This window comes from Mesoplodon bidens (assembly GCF_964165515.1).
Source record: "Mesoplodon bidens genome assembly, chromosome: 9".
NCBI classification, from domain to species: domain Eukaryota; kingdom Metazoa; phylum Chordata; class Mammalia; order Artiodactyla; family Ziphiidae; genus Mesoplodon; species Mesoplodon bidens.
The window spans coordinates 9,446,959-9,460,748 of record NC_138166.1 but is presented as its reverse complement, the minus strand read 5'-3'; the positions used below and the strand labels follow the sequence as shown (position 1 = coordinate 9,460,748).

The window sequence follows — 13,790 nt, the reverse complement described above, 5'->3', positions numbered from 1 at the left end:
ACCTTTCTCTCCTCCCTTGCCACAGTCCAGACAGGACATTCTTTTCTTCCTGCCTCCTCCAATTCATCTCTTCATATAGTTTTCGAAAGGACTGCAGAGGGGAGCAGGTCCAGCTCTCCAACCTGAGCAATGTGTTCAACCCTAATTATTGGCAGCTCTCTTTAGAATGTGCGGTGACCAGCACCACTTATTTCCAGCAGGGACTATAGCCACCAATTCTAGGACAACTGAAAATGTCCCATTCCACATCATATAGCAAGTACACAAAGGTGGGTGTTATACCATAGGGCTGATGTGTTGCAGAACCTGTTTGGGCAGAAATCCAAAACAAGTTAATGTATGCAAATGCAAAAATAGGTACAGCTTTTGTGCAGAACAAAGAATCAGATAGAAAATGTAAACAAGATAGAAAATGTAAACAAGAAAATGTAAATAACAAAGTAAACAAGATGGAAAATGACAGAAAATCAGGGATGGAAATAAGAAATAATGATATTTCTTATTCATTGACATCTAAGATCCCCATGTCATTATTCTTAGAGATAATAGTCAATAAGTGACCAATATTCATTGCATAGATCTGGGTACACTGTATAATTGTGCAGAAATGAAAAGATTGTGTCTCCCATAACCATCAATTTTAAAAGATTATGAATCCTTAACCATTATTTACCCAAACACCCAGTAAACATGTGTGCATACACACAGATACTTTAAACATATAAAGGTTACATATCAATATTTCTAACACTTAATTCAAGATTATGTCTGGAGTCAAGCTACCTGGCTTTATACCTGGGCTCCAAAACTAATTAATTGGTTCACCTTGCAGAGTTATAACACCTTTCTGTGTCACAGTTTTCTCGACTGTAAAGTAGGATGTTGGGGGTGAGTTAATGCAGGTAAAGAATAAAGGATAGTGTTGGGCATACAGAAATAGCCTTATAAGTGTTAGCTATCATAATTACATTTTATGAAAGTAAATTTCAAACTGGTATCATTGAATATTTCCATGTGTACGCCCTACCACTAACAAAATCAGCATTTCAAAAATAAAATCATTCTCTTCCTCTCGGAAACCAGCTTTCTCCCTAAATTTTTGTCAAAATATCTAAGGATCATATTTTTATTTTTTTCTCTTGTATCAGTCAGATCTGTTTTGAATTCTAAGTGAGAGAAACTAGCTTAAGCAAAAAAGAAGGAAATTTGGTTCTTGAATCAAAACAGGGAGGGCTTAGATGAAACCTGACTCAGATACATGGAGCTGGAAACTCAGATGCCCACAGAACTCTCTTCTTAAGAGGAGGCTCTATTTTCAGGTCAGCTGTCGTGAGAGTGAAACCATGGCCACAGAGCTCTATAAGCAACTCCATAGGAAAATGTGGGAAAGGTTTCTGACTGGCCAGTCACGTGTCCGGGGAATGGCGTAATATGATTCACATGGCCAGAGTTATGTACTCACTCCTTTGGCAGAGAGGTGGGATACACAGTTTGGCACCTGCCACCAGCCAGCATAATTGAAGTAAAGAAGGGGTAATAACCCAAAGGAAGGGTTCCTTAGACCTTTGCAAACCACCCTAGATTAATTTCTCTAAAATCATGCTTCTGTCCTGTCACTCTTCCATCACCAGTGTTCAGGACAGTCTCCAATACTGCTGCCCTAACTACAGAACTTATTTTCTTTTTCCAAACATGCGTCCTCTGCTCCAAACAGGAAGCTCTCCTCATCATCCCAGATTTTGCTCAGCCTCCACTGCTTTCCGTTATGCCTTCCACGGCCTCTCACATCCATATAAACCTTGCAGTGTTTTGCCCAAATCCTGCTGCTTCTGACATCGAAAGCTTGGCCTCTGCATACTGGTGCCAAATTGAATCTCAGAGACAGAATTTTGGGTGAAGTAGAAAAAAATAGCTTTATTGCTTTGACAGGCAAAGGGGGACACAGTGGGCTCCTGCCCTGAAAAACTGTTTCCCAGCCCAGGAGGATTTGGTGAGGAGTTTTATAGCAATAGTTCAAGGGTGGGGTTGCTGATAAGATCAGGGTGTGGGCAGGGCCTGCACTCTTTTAATCTCATCTCAGGTGATCTCTTGATAGGCTTCTCTGGTTCCTTTAATCTGGCCTCAGGTGGTCTTCTCTGGTATGAAGAATGCTGACATCTGCCACTTGTTGGGTTTTAGTTCTATAAAGAGCTCAAAAGATATTGTTAATGTGTATCCCTTGAGGCAGAACCACAACCCTGCCCTAAGGCTGCATTATTGTTTCTGCATTATTGTTTCTCTGCATACCCTCCCTTCCGGTTGACAAGTGTTTGAATCTGCCCTTTAGGACTCAGGGAAGGTCATAGAGGCTGGAGTCTATTCCCTACAAACAAGGAGTGGGGGACACGGAAAGGCTTTTGTACCCAGAAGCCCCACAGGGTCCTGCTCGGTTTCACTTCCATGGGGCTTTCTGGGACTAGGGCAGAGTACACTGATCTTTCCTTTCTTTGACTGCCCCTCTCATTGTGTTCCTTACATATATAGATCATATTTTTATTTTTATTCTCACAGTACCCAGCAAAATGCACAGTCTTACTGACTGAGCCAAACTTCTAGATAAGATGTTCAACTCAGAAATGCATGCCTTGTGTTAGGCATTTACATATCAATAAATACCCTTGAGACTGAATAGATTGGAGCATTGATAATTAATCATATGACCAAATGGGATTTAACAAGGGATAGAACTTGGTCTGCAGCCCTAAGTTGTCATTACTCTCCCTGCACGTATCTGTGAACTCTCCTTTCAAGTTTGTTTTTATAACACGTGGTATTGAGCTTGGTATAACTGGCAACTGGTAATTATTTGCTGAAGAAAGAAATCAATGAATGAATGAAAGAAAATTGGAAAACAACAGAAAGTTGTAAAGAAATGGTTATTTTCAAATAAATATAGTAGACTTTTTTTCTACTGGCATTTTGATTAAAGAAGATTTTAATGGAAGTCAAAAGGTAAAGTTTTTATAAAGCATTTTAGAGGTTTTGTTATAAAGGCTCTAGATTCTGTAGACATTACCTTTAAATTCTGTATTATTTTATCTAAACACTGAAGACATTTTAACCTAGAATGTTGGGGGAAATTGGAGGGTATTTTCCACACTCTAGGAATGAGGAGGTCCTTAATCTATTACTCCAACACACGTATATGCATATTACATGTTTATATATATCTACACATATACATAAATACATTGATCATAGTATAGTAGAAAAACTGCAAACCGTGTGTTAACATCTAATTCTAAATTCTGACAAAATAGTTTGCCCTGAGCCATTTCCTTTTTCTCTCTTTTCCCCCTTTAAAATAATGTTCAGCATTTCAGGTCACCAAACAAAAGAAAATGACTTGTACTACTCTCTAGGAAAAAACATCTTCAGTGCCAAACCAAGCATTTGTATGATATTTTTCACCATTTAAAAATACCGCACAAAACACTCTCAAAATCTCTATAGAGCAACACCGTAGTCTCCTGGAAGAACAACACTGTTCTGTGAATTTCACAATTGACCAATCATTCCAACCATTTAATTGTGATAATTGGATTTTTATCATTCTCCTCCCCTTAGATCTTTATCCTTCTGGCTCTTTTCCACATGCCAGGGTTTTCATAGAAGTTTGCTGGGTGGGAATTAACCAGCTAGGTTCTTCTCAAATTCATTCTTCCTGTACTGATCCTGAGGCACGAAAATTCTAGGTCAGATTATAATAATCTCTGAGGTGTTTCCACTTAACACTGTTTCAAATCAACAGCAAGAAAAATGAAAAGCACATTTAACACGTTGAAAATGCATATTTTAAGATTTCTTCTAATACATACATAAAATTGAGAGTTCCAAAAAATGAGTCTCTGTCTCAGGACTAACCTCAGTTCCCTTTTTGCTGGCACCCTTGTCTATTTTGGAATCTCTTAATTGGCTTTAGATTTATCAGTAACAGTGTACTCCTATAATTATCCCCAAGTATTTCCCCTGTGACTTCTAATAACTGAAACCCTTTCTTAATTAACTTAGTGGATTAGAGTAGGGTTTAAATTATAAGTGTGAGGGGTGCTTTTCTCTATACTGTGTATTCTGTCTCAGGTTTTCTTCCCAAATTTTAATTGAACTCCTCGGAAACTCTCTAAGACCACTCAGTGCAGTCCATGGATTAGCTTTGGCAGAATCAGTTTGGGTGAAAGAATCTTATCAGCAACTTTTTTTTCAATCCTGTTAGCATGAAACCGTTTACAGACAACAGAAATGATGACAAACCTTGTCGATTTGTATCTAATACCTCACAACAGAACTGTGAGAGGCAGGGGATGCACTAAGCAAAAGAAGCAAGTTGCTGGATTTGAGGAAGTTTTTAACATTTTTAAGACACAAAGAGACCATTTAATGGTTGCAAAAACTTATTTAATGATCCCTCCCACCCTCTCTATTTCCAAGAAATAGACTGACTGGGAGCCCAAGAGACTTCAGTACTCTCTTTTTGTCAAGAAGTTTCTGTCTTGCCTGTTTTACCTCAATTCCCAGGGAGGAGGAGGGCCGGGGCATATCTATTGAGAGATTGTCCCCTCAGGAAGAGATGCCGTGTGCTAGGCAAGTTATGTAACAATATTATTTCATCTAGTTGTCACAACACCCTGTAAGGAAGGTATTATTACCCATGTTATAACTTTGAGGAAAATAAAAGCTCAGAAAGGTCACACAGCTAGTGAACAGCATGAATCATGGGCTGAGATTCAAACCCAGCTCCAACTGATTTCAAAGTATGTATGTGGTCTTTCTTCTCCATGACTCTGCCTGGAGGAAATCTCCAAAGCAAATGCTGGGAGTGTTTTCATTAAAATGAATTTTGCTTTTGAGTACCCTTTGGTGGAATTAGCAGTTCTCAAGGATCCCATAACCGAATCTGGCAGTCAGCGATGTAGAGACTAATAGAATGGATCCAGGAGCAGTTGAACGGCATAACCTGCTCCTCTCAACAATAAATGAGAATAAGATCATCTCCACATAGTGCTAGGATGCTCATATGAATTTGACACGGAAACAACTAATTGCTCCCAGATAATTCAATCTGTGATTTTTCTGTTCTTCCGAAAGGCTGGAAAAAGACGGTTGGTGAGCTGGGATCTGGATACTTCCTGGGTGGACTTTGTCCAATTCTACATGCAGATCGGTGGAGAGAGTGCTGCGTGCAACAAGCCCGACAGCAGAGAGGAGGGCATCCTCCTCCAGTACAGCAACAATGGGGGCATCCAGTGGCATCTGCTGGCAGAGATGTACTTCTCAGACTTCAGCAAACCCAGGTAACCAGCCCCAGTCTCCTTCCAGTGCGATAATAATAATTATCTCCTTGATTATTATGAAGCCTTACCATACTAATATCCCTGTTTTGCATTTTACAACTGAACCTTATTTTATTGGAAAAAAATTATTGAAAAATATGTAGATCCAATTCTTACAAATTAAATATATTTTAGATATAATACTTACAATAGAGCTATTTTGTAGATTGAAGGTTCATAAGTTTGTTGTTTTAAAACATTGAGTTATTTCAAGGTGACATAACTCTCCATAATATAACACAATTAGATATGCAGACAGACCAACCAAAAGCATTTCTTCTAAGGCACACAGGGGGAGAGGTGGAAACAGAGAAGAGGCAACTAGGTCTAACAAGAGTCATAACATCCAGGGAGAGAGTCAGGGATGGTGGGTGGGAGATGGAGCCTGGTGAGATTCCCCCCATACAGTATTGATATGGGAATTGATAATTGGGGCCAAACTGGTTTAAACAACAGTTTGAAACTATTCAAATTATTTTTTCCAAGTAATAGCATTGTCAATCTGGAAATTACTGAGAATTCAGTAAAGCAACTAGAGTACTATATAGACAAACAAAAATTCACTAGCTTTTTCAAATTCCAGAGATATTCCATTTTTATTTAAGGGAGTTTTTCTTTAGCGGCTAACTATTTCATCACATTCTCAAAGAGTTCTATGACACTAAAATAGTTAAGAAATTCTGAGTTGGAAGAAATCAGAAGACCCCATGATGGCAAATACATAAATAAATATAAGTTTAAGAAACAATACTGAGAATCTCTGTAAAGGAAATAATAAAACTTCAAAACTTCCTTCAGAGATATAAAAGAAAACAAATAAATGGAAAATAATACAGCATCCCTGGATAGGAAAACTGAACATTGTGATATGAAGAAATCTCTTAATTTGCATTTAATGCTATTCCAATCAAAATCTTAGTGGTATTTTTTTTGGGGGGGAGCTTTATATCTGGAAATATAAACTGGCAAAAATAGTTTAAACTTTTGACAAAATATAGAGGGATGCCCTGCACAATATTAAAACATATTGTATAAGCTACAGTATTAGAGTGGAATGATACCGGTTCATGGATAGAACAATCAAGCCAAATAGATGACCCAGAAATTGACTCAGATATCTGTACAAACTTATATATGAAAAAAAGACACATCAACTATCAGTGATAAAGAAATGGTTATTCAATCAAATGGTGTTAGAAAAAAATGGGTAGGCTCTTGGGAAAATATATCTATTTAGATTATCACCTTACATCAGCAAAAACTGTTAAAGACTGGTTAAAGATTTAAACACTTAGGTTGCTATCTGATCTTGGAAAAAGACCTGAACTTTCTAAACATAAGTTCAACGCAAGAATTAACAAAGAAAAGGACTGCTTACACAGAAATATACTACATACAGATGTAAAACTACATACACATGTAACACATACATTTCAAGGAAAACAGAAAAAACATGAAAAGAAAGAAAGCAAACTGAGAAAACATATGCAACAAATATGAGAAATAGAGGATCAGTGTTCCTGTAAAGAGCTTATACAAATTATCAAGAAAAACTCTAAGATCCCAATAGAAAAATGGGTAAAAGGAGTGAGTAGATGTTACACAACAGGGAAGACATATGTTTAATAAAATATGATTAATATCCAACCTCTGTTGCAATAAAAAAGATACCACTTTTCAACAGTCAAATGGTCATTTTTTAATGATAACACCAAGTGCTCTCTCCACATGGAGCAGCAAGACAGGCACTCTCATGTCATCCTGCAAACCATCATGACCCTCCCAGAAAGGAATTTGGAAAAATCCAGAGCCTTAAACATGACCAGTTTATTTGACCTGGTAATTCCATTTCTAAGAATCTTCCCTAAATAAATAAACTGAGGTATACATAAAGCTTTATGCATAAAGATTTTTCATCATAGAATTATTTATAATAAGGAAAAGTGAAATAAATACTAGCACGTCTGTGTGATGAAAAATTATATAAACGGTAAAATGATCTTAAGAACTGATTTTACTGACATGAGAATGTGCTTATGATATAATGTTAAGTTTCAAACTGTAAGATACCGAATTATACATATATCTCACCTATGTAAAAGATCACATACTTTAATGATATACATCAAATTGTTAACAGAGGCCAACCCCCTGTGGTAGCTTATGGGTGATTTATGTTTCATTTTTAATGCTTATTTATGTTTTCCCCCAATAAGTAAGAACTGCCTTGAAAAAATTTTAATGCTATTTTAATGCAATAACATACAAAGGAACAGCTTTTTCTAAGGATTTCTTTAAAAAATTATGGCCATTGTCATAGTAGTCAAAAGACGTTCAATGAATCAAACTCAGTTGAAATATTTGCCTCCAAAAGATACAATTCCAAATGGAAAAACCAGGATCAGGACTAAACTTGCTTACAACTTTAAACCTCTTGTCTGATCTGTCTAAACTTAGAAACTTTACAAAAATACCAAGAGATCAAACAAAACATAACTTTCTCTTGTTGCTACTCATGTTATTTTAACAGCTGCTAAGAAAAACACAGCTTTTCCTTTCCCAACGCTAAATGATTTGCTTTTATGCAGATTTGTCTATCTGGAGCTGCCAGCTGCTGCCAAGACCCCTTGCACCAGTTTCCGCTGGTGGCAGCCTGTGTTCTCAGGGGAGGACTATGACCAGTGGGCAGTCGATGACATCATCATTCTGTCCGAGAAGCAAAAACAAATCATCCCAGTTGTCAACCCAACTTTACCCCAGGTACTTCTCATTAGGTCTGAACTCCAAGAAGACATAGAATGGTAAAAGAGGATGGGATCAAATAACTACTCACTCCCCGAAGGATTTGGTGCTTGACACTTGAACATGTAATTTAGTTTTCTGTGTTTGCACTTAACTTTTTTACCTCTCTATGCTACTAGTTCATAGATTATTTAGATGTTAAAAAAACAAAACAAAACAAAACAAAAAACAAGACTAGAAAGTTTGGCCAAGTCATTAATTATGATTATTAGTGTGTTTATGAAATGATTAGATACACAGTGGCAAAATATATCCAGTTGTTAAATAATCAGGAGAAAAAGTTCATGGCAGCTTAAAAAAAAAAAAGTTAATTTAGAGAGTCTGCTGTATTTTCCTAGAAATACAAATAGTACATGGCCCTGCATGCCATGAACCGAAAATTCCTTTCTTGTTTTCAAAGCTACCAAATTGCCTTTCTGTGTTGTTTGTGTTGTTGTTCCTATTAGAACTTTTATGAGAAGCCGGCTTTTGATTACCCTATGAATCAAATGAGTGTGTGGTTGATGTTGGCTAACGAAGGAATGGTTAAAAATGAAACCTTCTGCTCTGCCACGCCATCAGCCATGGTGTTTGGAAAATCAGATGGGGATCGATTTGCAGTAACTCGAGATTTGACGCTGAAGCCTGGATATGTGCTGCAGTTTAAGGTATTGATGCACAAACTTCTTGCAGGTTAAGGAGCAACCCTCTTCCAGATTTATAAATGAAATTCACAAAGAACACAAAATATTCATATTCTAGTAAAGTAGGGACTCATCTGAACAAAGTTGCCAACAATCTTAGAATGACAAAGCTTCTTAGCTCTACCCATAAGGAAAACAGCTTGTCAGTTTTTAATGAGCCCCAGGAGTTGTGGCTATGTCATTGTATTTCTTTAAGGGCTCATGGAACTCTACCAGAATTAAAAAGAAAGATGACTTTGAGGATTTCAATCTGATTGTGACTTAATAAATCCCATGCTTCTGAATGGTAATGGATAAGCTCTCCTTTTCAGCTTACTAGTGCTTTTTGGACTCATGAGTAATTTTATGTTTTTACTATGGGGTTCTCAAACAATTTCTCTTCCTTTGATTGAGTAAATTTTTACTTTAATTTTCATTGTTCTCTTAAAAGCTGCTTGTTTTCTGTGCTGTGATAACATGTCAATATGTATAACAAGTATTTACTTTGACAAGCGCCTTTTTCAGAACCCTAATCAAAATTTCATTGTGTTTATAATAAAATCCCATTGGTGAATTCTGGGGTCGAAAGTAATGCAGTTTCAATGAGCCAGCACAACTACATGGTCCTTACATACTAGCAGGATGCAGATGCTAAATAAGTTACAAATGGAATTATTAAAGAGATCAGATGTTTATAGGAAGCTCTTCAAATATAATTTCCAGAGGTCTATAAACATGTCAGTCATAAATGAGATGATTAGTGAAATGTTGTCCTTCTCTGTTTAGAGTTTGATGCTAAATTGCCATGGAAAGAACACTAATAACAGTATATGACTCTATATTAATTTGTTGGTACTGCCTAAAATGGGAACAAAATAACAGCAATAGCAAATACACTGCCAGAATAATATGCTCTTTCTCATCTTGCACGTTTTCTAATTAATTAGTCACAAAATCATGATAGTGTAGGTGTTGAACTCTGCAAGGTGGTATTCTGAAGTTTAGAAATCTAAATAGAGAAAACATTATTAAATGTTTCAAGTACTTAAACAACCAGCAACAATGCATAATGCCTAAGAAAAGTCTCAATTCTCAAATCACACCAGCAGAAAACTGTTGATTTGTGGCTATCAGTTGATAATAGGTATGTAATATGAGTGATTTGGGGATTGATAATTAATGTATATTTGGGATCTGTAATAAGAACTTGGTGTTATTTTTACAAAAGGCACGGTGCTGGTAAAGTTTTTGTGACTGCCTGCCATGTGTCAACACTAAGCTCTAGGAATATAGAGATGAGAAATATAGCCCAAGCCTTTAAGGAGCTCACAAACTAGCAAGTGAGCCAGAAAAGTGAACAGGTGCGATACAGTCGCTGAAGTGCTGTGGTAGAGAGGCTCTGATCCTATAGGAGTACCTGACATAGTTCCTGGCATATGGCAGGTGCTCCAAAATTATCTGTTAGTTGAATAAATGGATGGATGGATGGATAGATGGATGGATGAGTTGAAATTGGTAGTTTCTGGAAATACAGAGACTTAGCCAGCTGAAAAGTGGAGGGGGTGGGGAGATTCTAGTTAGAGGGAACAGAATGTGCAAATATGTGAAAATACATGAAAGTGCAAGTGAGAATGGAAATGTCAGAAATTTAAGGAGTTTGGAGTATTTGCCACAGAAATAAGAGATAAGGTTTGTCCTAATGGGTTTTCTATGATACTCTAAGTCACTTGGATATTAACCCAAAAGCGATGAGTCATGGAAGATGTTTAATCCATTGAATGTAAAAACCAGACCTGTGTTTTAGAAAGATCATTCTGTTGACTTAACAGGAGGGGAAACTGGAATCAATGTACATTCATTCATTTATTCAGCAAATATTTGTAAAGCATCTACTATGTTCCGGGCTCAGTTCTAGGCTATGAGAATAACTAGGAATAGAGAGTTTGACTAGGGTGGTGGAGGATAATTACTATTTTGTAAAAGGTTGTCAAATTAGCCTCACTAATAAAATAACTTTTAATCTGAGACCTGTGAAAAGTGAAGGAGGGCGTCATGCAGCTCTCTGGGAAAGAACACTCCAGGCACAGAGAACGAAAAGGACAAAAGCCTTGAAGTAGGAGTGTGCTTGGAAGAGTCCAAGAAACCAGAAGGATGCCACTGTGACTAGAGCAAAGTGAGGAAGGGGAGACAGGTAGAAAAAAATGAGGTCAGACTTTGACTTCTGCTCTAAATAAAATGGCTAGCAGAAGAGTGACATACCCTGACTCAGGCGTTTAAAGAATCACTCCGGTGACTGTGTTGCGAGTACACTGGCAGAGTCAAGGGCAGAGATAGAAAGACTGGCTGGCAACTATTGCGGTGATCCCAATAATAGTTGATGGGAACTTGGACCTGTGGGATAGCACAGGAGGCAGAGAGAAGTACTCAGATTGCTGGGCATATGTTGAGTGAAATGAGGATGCTAGAGCAGTCATCCAAGTAAGAAATGAGGAGGCTCGATTAAGGCCTAGCCTGGGATTATAAGAGAAATGGATGGGTCTGAAAGATGTTAAAGGTGTGTAGTCTACAGGTTTGGGTGACCTATTGGGTGATAGAATGGATGCTAGAATGACTCCCACATTTCTGGCTCCAGTCACTGAAATTGCAAATATAGATTTAGGGATGCCTGTGGATTGCTGAAGGGCAGATGCACAGGAAGTAGTTCTGTACCTTGTGCAGAGAACCTGAGAGAGACCATATCTGGGAGTCATAGGGATTCAGACGGAATCTGAAATTGTGATTGTGAATGAGATGAGGAAGCACGTATGGAGTAAAAAGATAAGAAAGCCAAGAACTGCATTCTAGAAGACATCAACAGTTAAGAGGCAGGTCAATTTAAAAAAAAAAAAATCACAAAGATGTCACAGAACTGAAAGTTCCATCGACATGCTTACTTTAGAAACAGTGGCAGTGATAATAAGTCTAAGACAGAAAGCTAACTCTGTGTGCCCAGTGTGAATGGTCTCACCACATGCCAACCGAAGGCTGTGCTTACTAACCGGTAATATAATAAAAGGGTTTGTGTTACAAAAGGTAATCATGCATCTGAGAGGGTCAAGTCTTTATTTTCTTGACGTTTAACTATGTAAACTTGGAGAAATGAATCACAATAAAATTGCCATTACCCACATTTTTCAATCCTTCTGAGAGACACTTTCTAGCTCTGAGCATGGAATTAAGGAAAATATGGAGTCTTCCTTTTTTTGAAAGACTGGCTCAAGCTACCTGATAGTCACAAAGATGAGCTGGTTGGCCCTTGAACTCTGACCCAATGTTATTTGCCTATGGGCCTACCTTTCCTTCGTCCTTTATTTTTTGGTCATGATTATGTTCTTTTGAGTTCTTCAGTTTTTTTCTATAAAATTTGACTATTCTTAGTTATAAAGTCTTATACAATAAAATTCTATGGTGGCACCAACCAACAAATGAAATAAGATATGAATAGATCATTTATATAAGATAGCATGTAATTAAATACCAGGAAAAGAGTTTGACATTTACAATTATCAAAAAATATAAACTAGGGGCTTCCCTGGTGGCGCAGTGGTTGAGAGTCTGCCTGCCAATGCAGGGGACACGGGTTCGTGCCCCGGTCCGGGAAGATCCCACATGCCACGGAGCGGCTAGGCCCGTGAGCCACAACTACTGAGCCTGCGCGTCCAGAGCCTGTGCTCCGCAACGGGAGAGGCCACAACAGTGAGAGGCCTGTGTACCGCAAAAAAAATAAAATAAAATGAAATGAAATAAAATAAATAAATATATATATACTAAAACAGTAATACAATCATTTATATATTTATTAATTTAGAAAGAAACTGTCTAAAATTATAATAATATTGAGTGCTGTGTAAAACTGATTCATTTGAACCCAAGTGATTAAAAATGAACACATATAAATAGGAAATTCAAAGTGTTTCTGCATTTTGATTCAGTAATACTACTTCTAGGTATTGATATTCTTCTTTATAAAGTTTAGAAGAGAAAACAGAAGAATAAAAATGGTTGTGCTAGGACATTGGGATTTAGGTTGCATGTTTTTACAATTTTTTTTGAATATTGTTAATCCTGTGATGACAATCATCTACACAAGTACACAGAAGAGTAATAGTTTTATTTCTGGATTATGTTGCTCATTTGATGCTGTGACAAGGATTTAGCTCTTTCATCTAAGATGAGAATGATTTCTTACTGAGCTTTTGTAAGAAACCAGAGTAAAAATGCTTGTTCCACTGAAAGCAGAGGACAGCTTCAGTAACCTTCATGTTCTGAAGAGGACAGCTCTTTATCATCTGCTTCCCTCTGTTTATACCCTCTGTCTGGGAAAGCAAAAAAAAGCAGTTTCTTGGCTTCTTATCTTTTGTCCAAGACTTCAGTCACATCTGTGCTTCTCTCTTCCCTTCTATAATCTCAAGAAATCCACAAAATGGGCAACTGGTCCCGCTTTCTATTGAAAATCACCTATTGCTTGCCTACACAGAGATTTCCAGAACCTTTGAAAGGATCTTGATTGGAATTGAGCTGCCCGTGTCTTATCATTGTAAATTTAGTGCAAACTCAGTAGAAAGAGCCCTGATGGCTGTAGCACCTAATTTGTTAAATGATGACTTGAAACCAAAACCATGTATAATTCTGTCTTTCCTTTTAACAGCTAAACATTGGGTGTGCCAATCAATTCAGCAGCACTGCCCCAGTACTTCTTCAGTACTCTCACGATGCTGGGATGTCCTGGTTTCTGGTAAAAGAAGGCTGTTACCCAGCTTCTGCAGGCAAAGGATGTGAAGGAAACTCCAGAGAACTGAGTGAGCCCACCCTGTATCACACAGGGGACTTTGAAGAATGGACGAGAATCACCATTGTTATTCCAAGGTCTCTTGCATCCAGGTAAAGTGACCATTCTTATTATGTGCCATAGTTGCCA

The 13,790-nt window shown here is 37.5% G+C and overlaps 1 protein-coding gene across 1 annotated transcript in view; it reads left to right on the top strand.

The window, feature by feature from the left end:
- The window catches only part of RELN (reelin), a 532,619-nt gene that overhangs the window by 416,277 nt on the left and 102,552 nt on the right, over positions 1 to 13,790 (top strand). The window contains exons 25-28 of the mRNA XM_081244879.1: positions 5,125 to 5,330; positions 7,958 to 8,129; positions 8,618 to 8,818; positions 13,521 to 13,753. Of these exons, the coding sequence (XP_081101005.1) occupies positions 5,125 to 5,330; positions 7,958 to 8,129; positions 8,618 to 8,818; positions 13,521 to 13,753 (812 nt within the window). The remainder of the gene's footprint in view (positions 1 to 5,124; positions 5,331 to 7,957; positions 8,130 to 8,617; positions 8,819 to 13,520; positions 13,754 to 13,790) is intronic.